Below are 18481 nucleotides of genomic sequence, written 5' to 3' on the forward strand. Positions count from 1 at the left end.
AAGCGCATTAGCAAGGGTGTTATACTCTGAGCACAAACCATTTTGAATTACAGAGCCAGTATCACCCAAAAAGCTGACCTAGCCTCCGCACACACTGATCCACCAGCTGCTTTTATGGCCAGCTAGTTGGATGTTCTCATTTTGCTTTTGATACTATGTCCCACCTTCAGCATTCCCCACAGTTCTCTTTCCTTTCCCGGAATGAACCAGCAAAGAGCAAAGTATGTGTCAAACACACTTCCCAAGAGTCCTGTGGAAGTTCATTTGACCCTCAATCACTTTTGCATTTTCAGCCCTTTTTTTACTTGGTGTTTACTTAGACTTATTTCTTTTCTTGGTGTGTGAGTGTGTCAAAGTGCTATTTATTGCTAGGAATGAGGGCTAAAACAAGAAGCAGTACACCCACAGAACAGATCAGATATGCAGAAAAAAGTTTTCCTACAGACAACAGCTGACATCTAGGAATCCAGGAGGTTAGCTTGGGTTTTGCACTCTCAAATGGTTGATGGTTTGAACCCTGGACCTATTATGATGGCACAGATATCCCTGCATTTTCAGCAATGTGGCATCCTTCAACACTGGGTGGAGAGCACTGACTCATCACTGAAAGGAAAGGACAGCCTTTTGATTCCTCAGCTTCACTTTTGATTGCACGTGATTATTGCTTACGGTTTCTGACATTGATCAAAATTCTTCTTAGCCTGTTCCAACCTTTTGACAGTAACAGTATCAGCTAGCATTTCATTTTCAGTGTTCTAGTCCATTCCCAAAAATATTTTTTTTAGGGAAAAAACCTTTGCCAGATTCAAGTGATTACTCACTGCCTCTTAGAAATTCTTCTAGTTTCTGAAACTTGTCAAAAAATATTCCATTCTGTGTCTCTGCAGCACACATCTCTTCAGGATCTTGTGGGATTTTAATATTCCCTTAGCAGCTGTTGTTTTTAAGTTTATCTTCAATATTATGAGTTGTTTAAGCAGGAATGCAAACTAGTCTATTGTCATTTGACACTAATAGGTTCCTTAGGGAATTTATTAGAAAGCCAGGGAGCTTCCTGGTTTGGAATATACAACAGTATTTCTATTTTGACAATATCCTTTTGTCATGTTTCAATGTCTCAGTAATTAACCCAAATGCAAAAGTGACCAAAAAAAAGAATAAATGGTCCAAGAATCTGATTTCATTATAAAGCCCAATAAACCTATACAAAGCAAACATCTTTTCTAAGCATTTCCTACTAATGTTGCACCTGAAATAAAATACTCTAAATGCTTCCAAAAACATATTTTTCCAGTGAGTATAGCCAGAACTATTCACTGTGGTGGTGTAAATCCAAGAAGTGGGCAAGCAATATACAAAAATGACAAAAAATATATCTGTGGGTTTAAAAGTATATAAAACTGCAAACAAAAAACCCATTCATATCGGTTATATCCCACCTAACTAGCCACAGGTTTGAACAGTGAGCTGTAAACTTTGCTAATATTTGTGAACCAAGTCCCTGGAGCATAAGTTTCAGCCAAGTTGTGGTTTTTGCATTTTTGCATAATTTTATATTGTGTGTCACTGATCAGTTGCAAACACAGACTGTCCCATTTGGGGATCTGGCATTAACACGCTGACATTGCAGAATTTAACAGCACAATTAGGGAAACACTGTAGTCACCAGAACAGGTTCTTTGGATGAGCATATGACTGAAGTCTGACCCAGTTCACTTTACAGAAGCACATAATGTTTTCCTCAGTCCAATCCACCAAACAGTATAGCGTGCTTATACACTGAATTAATCTTTAAGCAGACACAGGATAATCCAGAAATAGATCAAGAGCACAGCACATTCCAAATTTGCACATACACTTTCAAAGAAGCTATTTTTGCAAGGTATACAGATGGAAGAAATATAATGTGTTCACTGCTGTCTCAGTGCCTGCATTCTTGCACTCTCCCTGACCTGATTCAAGTTCCCTTGGACTGCAGCCTGGGGCTTGTTTGACAGACATTCTCAAGTTTTTTATTGGTTCTTTGCTGAGACCACCAAACCTATTTTGTCACAATGAGGCAGGAGTTTGTCCTGATGTTTTTAGTCACCTATTTTTGCTGATTCTCTCTATCACACTTGGGATATACTATCCCCTATGCTCAAGCTGGAGCTGCAACTAGGTAAGTACGCTGACCTGCAAGTCAATCTTGTGTCAAGCATTGTTTTTCTTTCTTGCATTCCTGCCAAATCAATCAATAATTTCTTCAAAAGGGATGCTTCTATTGATGCAATGCTTTTGCTTGTTTTTTAATAAACCATAACTATTCTGTCCTTTTGCCTGCACACACTGCTACTTCACTCCTAAAGGTTGTATTAAAAACCTCACAGATCACGGTACCAAACTACCATGGCCAACACTTATGCTCTAACAAGAGAAATGTAGGAATTTAATTGTTCACAACCACAAGTTACAGGCAGCAATCACTGACAATAACTACAAAACCAGAGACAGAGCCCTACACCTTATTCTATCTCCTTCCACTGCAGTTGGATTTGTATTTCATACGTGCTTTTATGCAACTCTCACTAGTTTTAGACACTTTACAACCAACAGGGTCAACTCCTTTGCGATGTTCCAGGCTTTCTTCTCTCCATTGTGGTGTGCATGTATTCAGATTTCCCTTCAGTGCCTGACAGTGCACGTCACCTGTCTGGAGATGCACGTCGCCTCTGTTTAGAGATGTAGTATTCACTGCCTGCATCAGGGACTTTCTGTGTAATGCATCAAAGCAGGGCAAGCTGGCTTATTACTTGCTGCCTCAGAGCTCAAAGTTTAGATGCAGACATCAAACTTCCTAAATATTAAGGGCCATCTGGTTTTACTTTTAGTTAGGCTCATCAGAAAGAAAATCCCAGATCATGGTGTTTGGTGCTGGCTTTCTCATTTCTGTCCCCAAGTTGCTGAGTAATCCTTGGGAAGCAAAGAAAATCCCGAATCCTGTGCCTACCTACTGTATAAGACAGATATGTTACTAAAATGGTGTCCTCTTACTTATTTTTAATCTAACTATATAAGACTGCAGTCAGTTGCCAGCGCAGTGACTCAGCAAAGCCCCAAGCAAAGAAACTCCCTGCTGGGACTCCTGCAACCCAAAGGGAATGTGGCCAGACACTTCCTCACAGAACAACCTCACCTGCTTTGGGCATCTGCAGGACACTCAGGACACCCACAGCAAGGGCTCCTGGAACCAGAATGCAACTTGCCTGTGAGTAATAAAATAAGGACTTTGCCCATACAGCCTTCATATTTCAGTGTTGTTTTACGAAAGCTTTGTAGTCCTCAACTTAGCACCTTTACATTACTCCTATTAATTTACACTTAAGTTCAACAACATCCTTAATCTTGTATTAGAGAGCCTGCCCATCACCTCCCTGTCTGCACCTCTCACACCTGTCAGTCTAGAAGCACACCCCACATTCCTAACAGGAAAGCTCAGGTGCTCACTAGGGATATTTGTCTCTCAAATCCTTTTGGAAGGTGGAGCACACAACAGATTTTCAGAGACTATCTGTTAATTAGTATCCACAGAACTATCAAGGGCGTCTGTGATGTCAAACTCAGTATCCTCTATTCAGAAAGCAATTTATTTCAGGAGGTTGACTCATTTCCTTAAAGCTTTTTGAGCTATCTGTTGTGACTGAAAAAAAATTCAGAAAATTTAGAAGTACTCAAGGAAATGAGCCAACACATCCTGGAAGAAATTCATCCAATATACACACACAATAAGATAAGTCAGTCTTAGATTTCTAAAGAAACGAGCAGGAAGGAGTTCTAAAAGAACCTGAAATGTTTTCTGTGAAACATAACGTTTGTTTCCCACAATCGTAACTCTCCTTACACCCACTTTAAAAGCAACATGCTATGGCTAATCAGGAAGTGGTTTTCCTAAGTTTGTTTTCTCCCTACAAATATGAAAACCCTTCCCTGAAACAGTTTAATGGATCTCCCCTATACTTAAATTAAAAACACTGCTGCCTGTGTGCCTCGTGAGAGCTTTCAGACCCTGGTGCTTTCCCCTAAAGGCACAGAGTCCATGGTCAAACCATATATGCAAGAGAGCCTTTTCAGTGAGATGAGTAACACACCACTGAATTACCTCATCACAGACTCATTAAGTTCAGGGGTTTCCAGCAATGTATCAATGTCTCTAGGCACTAGTAAATGTTCTTGTGTATCAAACAAGACACCTCAAAGTAACTGGTAGAGTTCATGCTCCAGCTAAACAGAAGACAATTTTCCTTCGACAATTTAAATGGAGTTTTATGACAAAGTCTTGATTTACTACATTTAACTGCGGAGCAGTCCTAAGCAAAAGGACATTATCTAAAAAATAGCATCTTATAACCTATTCTTTATCACATGACATGCAGTATATAGATGGAGAAGAGGGGGGAAAGGAGAAGATCACTCACGAGTTTTGCAATCTATTTCAGCTGAAGACAATTTAGAATTTCCAAGACAAGTTAACTTCTGAGTAATGCACTGATGGCACAAACAGAGTTTTCAAGTAATAACCATTAAAACTGCTAACTTGTCTTAAGCACCATTTTGTCACATTCAGAGTAATAGGAATGTGTGTTTTTTCCCCCATATACATTGCCAGATCATTTTTCTCACATTTAGGCTTCAGTAGTTTTGTAGTGAGATAGATAATTACTTCACAGTTAAGATTTACCTCTTCAACAAAAAGGATGCCAATATACTTATTTTTCATCTCAAATATTTAAGCTGATGTCATGAAGATAAGAGAAATGAAGCCAAACTCTTCTTATGGTAAGTACTAAATAGCTCTGCAGATTAAACTGGATGAGACCAAAGCCAGAAGAAATACAAAGGTCATTTTGCAGTTCTTTAGAAGCAGTATCATTTTAACGAGGGCCAAAAAGCATCATCAGATGTCAAGAAATGAGATAACAATTTTGCTTTTTTAACTTTTTAGCATAAAATCTCCAAAATAAAAACCACTCTCTTGCATAGTGTTAACATGCAACAGCAAAAAATAACACAAATCTGTAGACTAATAAGGAAAGAAAGTTTTATTAACTTGTGTAATTATGTTGAAAGCACTTATATATAATATTTCCATTACTTCTTCTCCATTTCCAGAAGAGTATTTTTAAAAAGCTTTAATTCCCTGGGACTCCTCAGGCAACAAAGGGAACCTAGAATTGAATGCAACTTGAAACAAAGGCTCACCAACTCAGCTACTCCCAGCAACACAAGTAAACCCAGATATAAGTAACTGCTAACAGTGCAATGAGACTTGCACTCCTTTCACAGCAGCCTACAAATCACATCCCATCACAGCCTCTCTGCTGGGGCCACTTGCACATTGCAGCTGAGTAGGTCCAGTGGCAAATTACTGCCTGCAGTGTCCCTCCCACTGCTGGTTCTACTCTCCTGCAGGTAACTCCTGCTGCTGTCTCTCAGTCCCTCCGAGATGCTAAACCAGAGCTGTTTGTATTCTTAGGAGAGTAAATGCTCTCCTAAGAGCCAGTTTAGCGCTGTTCAGCCAGCGGGCAGCGAACAGCAGCACCGAGTACAGTCATCTCCATGACTCTGAAACACACAGATCTGTATTGCACTGCCTGAACAGGAGAGGAAGAGTACACTCAGGTCAACGTGCTGGAATAAGGACTGCTTCCCAAACCCCAAAACTATCGTGATTGACTCAGATTAACGAATGCACAACACAAGACACAGCTCCTCGCATCCCCTGGCGCAGCAGCACTGATGTCAGGTGGGATGGCTGGGATTTCACTTCTGAACACACAGCAGGGGTATGTTTGGTTTGGGAGTTTTCAAAAGGAACTGGACAATGCACTTTTCACCCCATTGCTCAAATTTACAAGTTTAATAATATATCACAAAAGTCTTGTTGCCTGCCTGCACATCAAGTACCAAGTCATCAGTAACTCCTAAAAATCTTATTCATCGTTGACTTTGGCAGATTGTTGCATCCTTATTCAGTACCTGGGAAGCAACTGCCTGTCTAGAAGTCTACTAAAATTGAGAGATGCATCTATGTTGAAAAATTTGTCAAACTGAATTTTCCCCCAGCCTGCAGGCTACCATCTGCTGAACTATGTCATGCATGAAACTCTAGATACAAATTAAACTACAGTGAACATAGAAATATTTTTTTTCTTTTCTTAATGAGGTCATTACTGGATATTTATCTTGGTGACAACCAAATGTGCCCAGTACTGCATTGTAATGTTTTTCTACACATATTTCTTTTTATAAAGTCAAACCCATTAAGGCTTAACTAGCTTCATAAACAAGAAAATGCTTCCACTTTCTAAGGCAAAGATAAAACATTGATTAAGGTCCTGATTTTGCAAGGCATAGAATGCATTCAGTTCTTAGTCTTCTTCACATATGATACCTATTAGGTCCAAGATTTCAGTATTCATCTTTTGAAAATTATCCTCAAGTGTGACCTAAGTCACATGAAGTACATTTTTGACCATCAGATAAAGTTTAGATTCTCTAGGAAGGATGCATTTAATAGAGCATGAGAGCTCATACCGTAGCTGAATAGGTGTCTTTTTCCTCTTTGCCCGACTACAGTACATGCAGAATGACTACCTTACCTTTATGGACACTGTAGGTTCATTTTTTGCATTACCATACATTGGGAGATAAGGGATAAATTTATTCCCAAGGTTAGAGCAGGAACAACAAGGGCAATGAACCTACTAATTGTTATGAACTTTCAAGGACTACTGACACATCAGTGATTGGTGACTTCAACAGGATGCAAAACTAAACAGTTTGACACTAACTCTGAATGACTGCTGCACAAAGGAGGCAAATCTCATGAAGAGAGTTTGTGCAGACTTTGAAACAAAGCTCAGAGGATTTGCTGGCCTGAAAACTGGCTGCCCATTACAGCGAGTGCGATGGAGTCCTGGCTGCTGCTGTGCACACAGACAGGACACACTGCCAGCGCAGACGTGCCCAGGTTCTGCTGTGCCCGCAGGGTGAGCGCCAGCAAAGCACAGTCACTGTAACTGCACAGCTCCAGCATCTTCACCCCAAACCAGAACCTCCCTCATGCCAAAATGGCAAATTGTACATGGGATAGGGTACTACTCTGGCCCAGCTGAAAACTTTTCCATACCAGAAAAGTTTCAGATCTGGCCATTCTCTGTCCTTCAAATAGCATAAAGTCCAAGATAAATCTTGATATGCTTTGCTAGGAAAGGAGGCTTACCAAAATCAGTACTGGCACCTTCATTAACCTCCTCCAGTTATAGTTTAAGAACCAATACCAGAATATATTAAAAGATTATATTAAACATATCTGCCAATGAAGGGTTAGCCTCAGAATCCTGATATGTGATTCCCTGTATGTTTGTGTGTCATCTTTTCATGTCCCAGTGGCTTTACCCACCCCAGTCACATGCTTAACATTTTTAACACTCAGCTTGTAACACTTCTCCATTAACTGATTCTCCATTAACTGAGAAACTGATAAATCCATGCAGACACAGGAGCCAAGAACTTCATTAAAAATGTACAGGAAGAATTCTAACACTATGCATAATGAAAAAGTAATCCATAATCTATTTCTCACATGAAAAATAAAAAATCAATAGATGAATTTATGCAATTTCTTTTTCAATTTGGTTATAACTGGCTTAGAACAACTTTTTCGAAATTATTTTAAAAACACTGTATGGTATGTTGATTTCATGATAGAAAACAGCACTGGAAATGTCTTGAAAAAGAAATTTAAAACCAATCTCATTCAAACAAATTAAAATACAAGCTGACACAAGGCAGTTTTACGGTAAAAGGGAATACTACAAATCCAGAGGTCTACATGGTTCTTTATTATCCCACGTTTATATTTTCCATCTTTCCATCTGCTAGAACAGTCACCTCAAAAAGGCAGGATGGCAAGAACACCACTTTCTATCCAAAGGATTATAAATGTTGTCATGCCAAAATCTCTTGCAGTGGAAAGATACTGACAACACAGCTGAAAATGTCCTCCCTGCAGCTACATTTGTCTAGTTTTCAGGTCAGGGCTATCTCAAAAACTGAAAAAACACAAAATTAACTGGAAAGTTTGGATGTTCTGGCAGGACATTTTCCTGTCACAGCTTGAATTTATGTATCACCCCACAAGATCCTAGATTTTGGGGGTTTTAGCACGGAATTAATTATTTTCCTCTTAAAACAAATAAAATGTATGTATTTTAATGTAACAAGTATCTTTTCAGGCATCTGCTGCCTGCAATGAAAAATACATAGAGAAAACACTTTCTATCCACATCTTCTAATTTTTTGCAGTAAAGAAATGGTATTACACTGTCCATACACTGATTTTTGAATGAAGTTCATCAGCTCACAAGTGAAGAGGAGAAAGTACCAAATTCCATGCTGGTGAAAAAGGAGCTTTGTATGTGGGTCAGGACTTAGGAAGAACTGCAAGTACCTGGAGGGAAAGCTTCTGAAGATCCCTGGTTTATTATACTTTTTTTTTTTTAGACCACTGAAGCCTCATCACATTTTAGGATACAGTTGTTATATTAGACTGCCTCCACTTTTCATTATCCCACTCAAGAGGTGGCCTTTCCCAAATATTACTACACCACCAGCAAAAGAAATCAAAGCAGTTTTTTCCACTCACCATGGCTGATGACAAACAGCACAATGCCAGCATCCTGGAAGTCAAAGCCACAAACTCTCGTGGAGCTAGTCTGGGTAAAGACTCTTCCACACAGAAACTCAGGCCTGTGGTTTGCAGACCTTAGCAGCAGCCAGAATGAGGAGTAATCGCAAATTTATAATTTTATGCCTAGCAAGTAGCCAACAGACATGAACAGTACTGCTCACGTTTTAAAGTACAGACAAGGAAAGAAGAGAAAAGGAAGGGGGGATGGAAATCAAGTGAATAATCAGAATTTTCTGAAAGAGAATGAAGATACTACTTTGCATGTTTTCTATAATGCAATCCAAATAAATCTTCTAGGAATAAAGTATTTTAACATTTTATAATCTCTCTAATGTGAGCCTCTATTTTAGGTGTACTAAAGGCAGTTTATGCAAAAGCTTTTTTCTTTTTAATCCTGTCTGACCTGAAAAGAAGAGGCTGCAAACTCCATTACCCTAGGAAGCTTAGTATAAACCCAGAGCCTGTCTAAATTGCCCTACATAACTTCACATCAGGGGTGGGGGGTTTTGTTTGGTTTTATAATGCTATTTTGGATCCATGGTGTAGGTATGTATAACAAAAAGCCAAGCAGCCTCTGTAAAGCAGCCAACAGAAACAAATACAATGACCTTTGACACCCAGCATTTCAAATGTGCTAAGGATCTCTAGAATGAGGGCAAGCATCTCATAAATAGGACTCTGTAAATTAGGACAAAAATAGGCCAACCTGGGCAATTTGGCCATGGGAGAGAATCTATTTTAACCAGAAATAGGGTTCACTTCTCTCTGCTGACTTTTTATTCCTTATTTTGTACTTCCTGTTTTCTTTTAATATGAGACTTCATGACAACCCATAACACTTATCAAGATGCAACTTCCCTCAGCACCCCATGAGCAGTGGAGAGTCCACCTGTTCATCTTTATGAGCGGCTCTCACTTTCCAAGGAAGTCCTGGAAGCCTGTCGCTATAATAACACAGTAGCAAGAAAACTGGGATCTCGTAGTTACTTCAAACTGAATATCCATTTATCTTCTTTGATTCCATCTGGGGCCAATATTTGGCACAGATTTACTCACTACAAGATTCCAAGAGCTTGACCACTCTTGCCATAGCAAGATGCAGATCCTTCATAAATAGAGGAAATAAAAAACAACCTCCGACATATTAATTATTGCTTTTAACAACAATAATTTTTAAAACAGGCATACACAAAACAAAAGCTGGGTTGCTACTGAACAGGAAAACCTTATGGGTCTAAGAGGATGTCTGTTAAATTCTGTAGTCTTTTACAACTTCAAAAGATAGTGGTTTTCAGTCTAAATCCCAATTAAAAATCGAGAGATTTTAAGAAGAGGATTTCTTCCTTCCTTCTCCTTAGGACAGGAAGAAGACTGAAAATTTACCTCTACTTCTCAAAGTAAGCACAGGCCCAGTATCTCTACTAAAAAGCCCCCTCTTCAAATTTCATCATGCCTTGTCACCCTCAAGTGACAATCCTCATTACCAGTTCTGAAGAGAAAACTCCATTCTAGGCACAACTTAAAGCTGAATCCAAAATGATAAACCTGCATTTCAGATTTGACAATTCCACGTTTCACTTCGACACTGCCCGATTCACCCAAAGAGAGCAAACAACATTCCTGCCTTGCACGCAGCCTCAGTGGGACACCCCTCTGTGCCTTCACAGCTGTGCTATCTGCACTCCCACACATCTCGCCTCTGCAGACAGAAAGCTGCTTTAACAAAACTTGATGGACAAGACTGTTCCAGAAGTGCCACTGACACTTTTAAAAGTTCAGCCAGTACAAATCCAGAAATAGCCAGGAAAAAGGATGTTTGCCTTCAGAGAATACACCGTGTCCCTCACATACACTTTTCTTCTGGTAATCCTTAGGAATATACTGGGGAAAAAAAAAAGAACATGCATACAAAGCAGATCCTCAGCAAGAAAACAGGCCTTGTTTTAACATGCACATTGATGAAACTGAAGAAGATACAAGTATGCTACAAGTAAGCAAACTCACACATAAATCTAAAAACGTTGTTTACAATACAAAATTCTAGCAAAACTGAGCATGAATTTACCTATGTAGAATCTTTCAGTAAGGTTCGACTCCTTGCATTTAAAAGTGAAAGACCAAAAGTTTCTGTACAGGAGTATCCTGTGAATTAATGTCTCATAAAACACAGTCTTTTCTACAAAGTATGTGTTTATTTATAACTTCTTTACTTTTGTTGAATAAAATAACCAGAAGTCCCCCCACCCCAAAAAAAATTGATATGCACTTAAAAAAATAAAAAAATCAGTCCTTCAGAATAAGATGATCATTCAAACATAAGATGATGTTTGTTCCCTTGGGCTTTTCTCATTTTAAAAGGCAAGATTTCTTTTCTTAACCATTTAGCAGGCCAAACACTTCACTGAAGTTGTACTGTACTAGTGAAAGCTCCATTTACTATTCCTTAGTGAAAGCCAATCAATCACCTGCAAAGCACAAAAAAGAGAGGCAGTGACTGCTGACAGCCTTGTGACCAGTCCATGTCTGCATGAATGTGTGCAGTGGTTTCTGGTCAGCCTCTTCTAAAGAAACCTCTGTTAAGAGCTTTGGTGGAATTCCTAGTGAGCCACTGCAATTCTAACCAAGCAATAAAACCACACTCAGAAGCACAGAACAGCCTTCTCTTTATAGACAACTAATGAGAACATGCTAATTGAGTAAATTAATGAATGAAGAGGCAAGACAGTTTCCAGTGTTCCATTTTCAATTCCTTTTATAATGGATGTATTCTACAAAACTTAACTTGAGCTGAAAATGTACCTGGACTGCTTCTGATCTTTGCCAAATCTCTGTACAAATGCCTGAGCTCAGAAACATGCTCATTTTAGAATATTCGTCTTCTCTTTACAGAATCAACAACCACTTTTTCCCCTCAAAACACTGATCCCAATTGCATGACAATTAAGCCACAGGACTGTGCTTTTGGGTTTTAAAATAAGAGCAAAATATTTGCCTTTTTCTGCCTCTAGCTCCTCAAAAAATGGAGCTTTACTAGAAGACATGGGGGAATACTGGAGGTACAGCAGCAAGCTAGCAGAGAGCACCAGTGCTGCCTCATGTTAGTGACCACACAGAATTCCCAGAGCCTGTGCCTGAGGGGAGACTTAAATGAAATAATTTTCATTTTAAACAAAGACCAGGATGGAAAACCTCAAGCAAGTGCATTAAATTTTAATAATATGCTTGAGAATGGAGCTTTTATTCTTAAAAATATTCACCAGCTAGCATGCCTCTCCTGAGAAAATAAGAAACGTCCTCAGCTTCCAAAGGAATAAGAGGAAAGTGGAGGCACTTCACAACAATTGTTATACAGGACTGATAATGCTGGATTACACCTGTAGAATTTAACTTACCTTAACTGTGGCTATAAAAGGTATGCAAATGAAAAGGGTTTTTTAACACTTGAAAGAGTGGATCAAAAAACTGACATCAAAGATAGACAGGCATGCTATCAGACTGAGTATGTCCTTACCTCTGTTGTTAAAAAATGTGTGATTTCATCATTCAGAATGATGAAATCAATCTGAATCAATCCTCTTTCCAGCTCCCTCCTATGAAATAGCCTGAACAGCACAAAAAAAACCCACACAGAAGAATCTCTGGAGAGGATTTCCTTCTACAAGAATTCCTCGTAAACAGAAATTTTCACTCCTTCAGAATTGATGCTATTTCAGTTCTACAAAATCAAAGTCTTATACAAATGATAATGTAGCTTTTCACAACTGATAATAGGTTACTTGTCCAAGATAATGTATAAGCATTGGACTGTAAGCACATCAAGTTAAATGATGAGTATGGTACTTCAAATTTTCCAGTCTGTAAGCCAGCCACCAGCAAAGGTGGAAACAGAAAAATATATGCATATTTGTTGTTTAAGAATAATGCATTTCATCTCCTAGCAGGTCACTGAGGAACCAGATCTACATTAATTAGAATCATGTTTTTACATAGCTCACTGCAGAGAAAAGCAAAGAGGAATCCAAGGCAACTGTCTGCAGTTGGACCTCAGCTTTATCTATAGATTAATTCTGCAGTATACCAGAACACATAACAGAAAAGGAAATGTGAAGAGGCAAAATAGTAAGAAACACACAGAAATACTGAACACAGTTCAACTTACCTATGTGATAAAGTCCTATCCAGTCAGTTGGATCTACTTCTTCCTTAATATCCCAGAAAATGATGAGGTTCTGAGACTGTCCCAAGGTGTATTCGTACATGCTGGCTGTCAAACTAGACCTGCTATCTGAGGTGACTAAATCAGTGTCACTGTTGGCACGCTGCAAGTTCATGTTCTCAGGCATGGTGCCCTGAGAGGCCAGGCTCTGCAGGTTCTCAGGGCTTAAGGTGTACCGGAGCTGCGGGTTGCGACGGCGCACGAAGAGCAGGTGTTCTCGAGCTGAGCTGGCCATCTCTTCTCCACTTCTGCCAATTCACGTAAAAAAGTTGTTGTTCAGAGATCTATCACAAAGAAGGAAAAAAGAAAGTTTTAAGTGAGACAGGAGGTGACTCAGTCAGTTATTAAATGGAGAAGTATTAGCTCAAAAATGTTCCCACAGAAGCCTAAAACAGACTGAGTACAATCTTTTTCTTCATTGCTCTACCACTGCAAAGAACCGAGCATCTGTACATTTAAAAAACACATGATTCACTTACAACAAAATTCAGAGTTAGCCATACACCACGAAATAACATTTATAAGCCAGAAAACAGCAGAAAGCAAACCATCCAGGATAATCCATGAAACAAAAACAGCCACAGCAACAAAGCTAATTTAACTCTGGCCTTAAGAGTGAAGTAGCCTAACGAGAAAAGACATAATGAACTCATCTTCTACCATAAAAATCATAGCAGTACATGATGTTTATGGTAGTTTCAGCAATACTCTCTATGCACTGTTTGATCAGCATAAGTGTTGAAGAGAATAGTAAGGTTGGACATATTTCAGTAGAAATATTGTATCCCACATTTATGCTACTATAAAATCATCTTGTAAGGATTTTACCTTATAAAGTACAAAGCATACCTTCCAAGGTCCTCTATACCACACAAAAACATATCAAACCATTGACTGAGGTAGTTTAGACTACAGATATATCCAATTAGTCGATTCATCTGTGCAGTCAAACTTTTTGTTGTCCATTTCTATCCATTAGAAAAGAGAGGCCTTAGGAATTCAAGGCAATTTTTTCAGCAAAGGAGCTGTCATTGACTGTTTTCGTCCAGCCCTGAGCAGACACTTCCCTGAAGCATCTTCCCTGAAAGGACCATGCCAATATCATCACACCATACATTCAGAAACAGAACTTGCATTTCATTATCCATATCTTCTAAGTTATTGTCATTTGAAAATAAGCCCTCACATTACTCACAACTTGCAATAAATCGTAACTTATCTTCAATTTTATTTTCAGTAATATTTCAGTGTATGGACAGACTCTTCAGGCATACCAAAAAGAATGGGAGATGTTTTGAAGCATTAAGAACAAATGAAGGGGAAAAATAAAGTTCAACTTATCCAGCTGTGTGCAGCATATCATACCCTGTATGTGATTCAGCATCAAATAATGCAGAAAAGGAAGCAAACAAAAATTCAGTTCAATAATTCTACACATACAGAAGCAACACAGAGACAACCACGTTTACTTCACAAAGTACATGACGAAGTCTTTCCTTACATGAGGAATATTTTGGCTGCAAACACGTTTTACTTGTGGTGCTGGATGTCAGCAGGGTTCACTACCTCCTCTCTGCCATGTTCCCACACACTCTGACATCAGGGTAGGTGACAAAAGGGAAACTTTGGTTAAAAGGCCTTTTTTAAATGAGAGTCAGGGAAGTTAGTATCTTGTTTCTCTAGACAAAGCTTTATTCGCTAGATCTGAAAATCCTAGAGTGTTTTGAGACCAGAAAAGTTGGTAAGAAACAGCCACCCCCTTCCCTACAAGCCAGTGAAACACACGGGGATCAGCCTTTTGAGTGGCAGCACACACTACAATTAAGTGTTAAATGTCACACTGACAGAGTTCTACCCCCAAGTCAGGAGGTCCCCATTTGCTCCTGAAGCTGTCCACCACAACAAGCAGTTCATGCTCCACAGGAACCACGTGAAACCTCAGCACCAGGAGATCGGGCAGTTTCATTAAATTTATTTTCTTCTGTCCCACAGCCACAGATTTGTGTATTTTTGAACTACTTTATGTGGTGGTTTTATGGCAGTAGAATCTCTGCAAAATAAGTGTCATGCAGGAGGACTACAGGTTAAAGACAAAGTTTTAATAGAAGGGAAGAAGAAATTTCCTTCTGCTGCAGAGCCTTATGCTGTACCCGGGGCAGCACTGGCATTTGTTGGAACATATTGAAAATTTATATGTGGCAGATGGACAAATTCATCTATGGTTAAGGACACATGAGAATTAACTTATACTAGCCAGGACTATGCCACAGTTTGAGAGATGAAAATAACCAGAGAAAAACATTAACTCATTTGCAACAGTTCGTTTTCTTAAGTCCTAATGCCTACCACTCTGGTGAAACACATTAGTTTCTGAAAGTAAAGTAAACCACAAATCTAAACACTGGATAACTTGTTCCATCCTAGTCATAATTCCAAGTGTGAACTAAACAAACCATATAAAGCAACTGAAAACAACTTGCAGCCAACAAGTTAAACTCACATGTAAATGAGCTCCTGTTGCATGTTAAAGAAAAAAAAAACAAACTCCAAGCATTCAGGACCCATAAGCTTTTACAGCATCTTCTGAATGATTAAAAGAGGTCGTAAAGGGACCCTCAAAGGGGCCCTTATGTCAGATAGTACTCTGCTATGTAGTATCTCACAATGAGATTAATTAAGGATATTTGTGAAGAGAGAAATACAATACTCATATTGTAAAGAGGAAAAGATGATTGCCATAAAACCCAAGCCATAAGAAGTGACAGAAGGGCAAGAAGAGCCACTACTTCAATTATTTGTAACCCAGAAAAGAGATGAGAAACTTACACAGTGCCTTCCTGCCTACAAAAGAAATTAGTTCATTGGGTTAACAATTCCTGATGTCTGTCACTAATAACTAACAGAACATTAACACATACATCCTACCATAGACTGAAAATAAGAATTATCCTCCCACCTTCAGTTCCTGCTAAGCACCACTGAGCATTTGCACCCAGACATGCTGTAGAGACAATGCCCAGCATTAGCTGTGTGCACCTGCCCTGCCATGAAGGTTGAGCTCATCAGGCTGAATGCGATCAGAGCAGTGCTATCAGTCAGTATCACACCAAGCTGGCCAGGCATACTGTTTCATGAAGGCAAACTGAAATGCTCAACCTAAAAGCATAGGAAAATACAGGCATTCAGGAAAGCAGCAGATACTAACGTTAGCAAACTATTTCAGTTGAAAAGTGAAACCTGTATCAAAGCTGCTTATCGGTATCACAGCATTTTCTTCAGTACTTGACAAGCTTATAGAGAACTAGAACTGATTTCCTCTTAATCTCTAAGTGGCCCAAGTTCAGGATTATTTCTATCTAAATATACTCCCCAATTACTAACCAGAGAGACTAGAACTGGGAAACAGTTCCGTTTAATACACAAAATACAGATAGGAAAAATCCTCTTTCCCAACCTTCTTCACTAAAGGAGGTTGACAAGAAACGTCAGGGCGTTTCACACAGCCAAATATTCAACAGCTTAAAAAAACACATGAATGGATTTCCAAGAGTTCCAGCACAGGAATAACCAAAAAATCCTACCCCACCACGCAAAACAAAGCAGAGTTCACATGCTGCCCTGTTTATCTTACTCCTACCAGTGATTCATTTCTTGTTTATGTAGTGCTCTTTGATGCGGCTGACGGGTGCTGCTCCCGGCCTCCTCCCAGAGCGCTGAGAGTGAAGCAGCTCGGCAGGGCCGGCCCCGGAGCCCCGGCCTGTGCTCGGAGCGGGGGCTCGGGGCGCTGCCGGGGATGCGCTCATTAACCCCGTCATTAGCAGCGGGCACCGCCTGCTCTCGCCGCCTCGCAGAGCCCAGGCTCCCTGCCCTCGGCAGCGCTCCGCACACGGCTGGCTCTGCTGCTGCGGGACACACGGGCAGGACAAACTGCACCGCTGACACCCAAACGTCCCCCATCCACGGGATCACCGAATCGCTTAGGTTTAAAAAGACCTTTACCAACATCCAGCCCAACAATTAACCTAACGCAGGTTTGTAAAAAGTTTTGGATTCAGAGTTCCAACACAGGTTCACCGCTGTCAATGTCTGACAACCCCTTTCCCGTAGAAATTTTCCCTAATATTCAATTATGCTCCCCAGGGCAGCTTGAGGCCGCTTCCCCTGGTCTTTTTGCCTGTCACCTGGGAGAAGAGACTGACACCCGATTACTTTTAGGGACTTGCAGAGAGCCATAAGGTTCCCCCTGAACCTCTTCTATTCCAGGCTAAACACCCCCAAGCTCCCTCAGCTGCTCCTCACAGGACCCTCACCAGCTCTCCTGTTCTCCTTTGGACACATTCACATCATGCTTGGTGTAATTCTCAAATGCCTCTCCCATGATGAAATAAGCAATCCCCATAATTACATAGGCTGAAGAACACATTAAGAATATAAAAAACAGAAAGCATGCTGGTTTTCCAATTACACCCTGTGTGACACTGCTTTGTTCAGTACGAAGATTTATAAATGCTATAATATAAGGTTCAAACTGACCATCAGTCTGAACTTAAAGTGGCTGAGAAAATGCTTCTTGAATAAATTCAGAATTTGGAGATCCTTCTCTGCAGAGGCCTCAAAAATAGCCTATCTTCTGCAATAAGGCAGGACTCTCCAGTCCCTATACTGGCTTCAACCCTGCTAGAAACTCTGGCAAAAGCAGAATAGTCAGAATTCACTGTCGGCTGCAAGACCTGCCTATGCACCCGGGTGATGGTTAACCATGGTCCACTCGTATGCTTCACCACTCTGCACTCACCCTGCTTCAGCACTAAAGAGCCTTTCTCCCCTCTAGGGCTGCTGTGCACCTCTGCCAGCAGGACAGATGGGCCTCTCCCAGTAAAACCCACCGGCTACTTACACAGCACGATCATCAGGAGCTGATTTGGCTTGAGACAAAGGGATTAACTGGATAGATCTTTAACTCAATAGTTTCCTTTCAGGCCTGTATTTCACTATTTCAGATAGCAGATATGGTCTAAGAAAAATAAAACAAAATAAAAACATTCACAACAAAATAATAAAATCAGATAAAGCTGGCATGAGGCATCCTTTTCTCTGCCGACAAAAATGAAAGAAAAGCTTCATCCTTCTGCCCAGATGTCCTTTTCTTGTTACTCCTGCTGGAATATTTCCAAGAATTTCTACTCATCAAGTTTTCTGCAATCCACATAATGGAATTTCTCTCAGAAGGTATTTCACTGATTAATAGGATTTTTCCTCCATTAGCTAACATTCTGTCAGATCCAAGTTAAGCTAACACATTTGGATGCTTCCTATTCAATCACCAAGATAAAGATGAATATAAAAGCTGTCACAGTATCTCTTCAATAGCCAAGAAAAAATCAGTTCTTTGGGATGTCTATTTTTCTCCACTGATTAACAAGGAGAAGGTAATAAAGCCTTTTCACTTACATGACCATGGCTATACCCTAAGTCTTTAGGATTTAGTTCATTAATTAACAAACTTGTATCACGTAGTGGAAATTTGATTTTGT

The 18481-nt window shown here is 39.8% G+C and overlaps 1 protein-coding gene across 4 annotated transcripts in view; it reads right to left on the bottom strand.

Annotated features, from left to right (window-relative positions):
- HECW2 (HECT, C2 and WW domain containing E3 ubiquitin protein ligase 2) overlaps nt 1–18481 on the bottom strand; it is a 167102-nt gene that overhangs the window by 108029 nt on the left and 40592 nt on the right. For all 4 annotated transcript variants that reach the window (XM_015634347.1, XM_033515891.1, XM_015634349.1 and 1 more), the window contains exon 2: nt 12891–13231. In XM_015634347.1, coding sequence (XP_015489833.1) covers nt 12891–13182 — 292 coding nt within the window. In that variant the 5' untranslated portion in view covers nt 13183–13231. The remainder of the gene's footprint in view (nt 1–12890; nt 13232–18481) is intronic.

Source organism: Parus major, chromosome 7 (genome assembly GCF_001522545.3).
Source record: "Parus major isolate Abel chromosome 7, Parus_major1.1, whole genome shotgun sequence".
Taxonomy (NCBI): Eukaryota; Metazoa; Chordata; class Aves; order Passeriformes; family Paridae; genus Parus; species Parus major.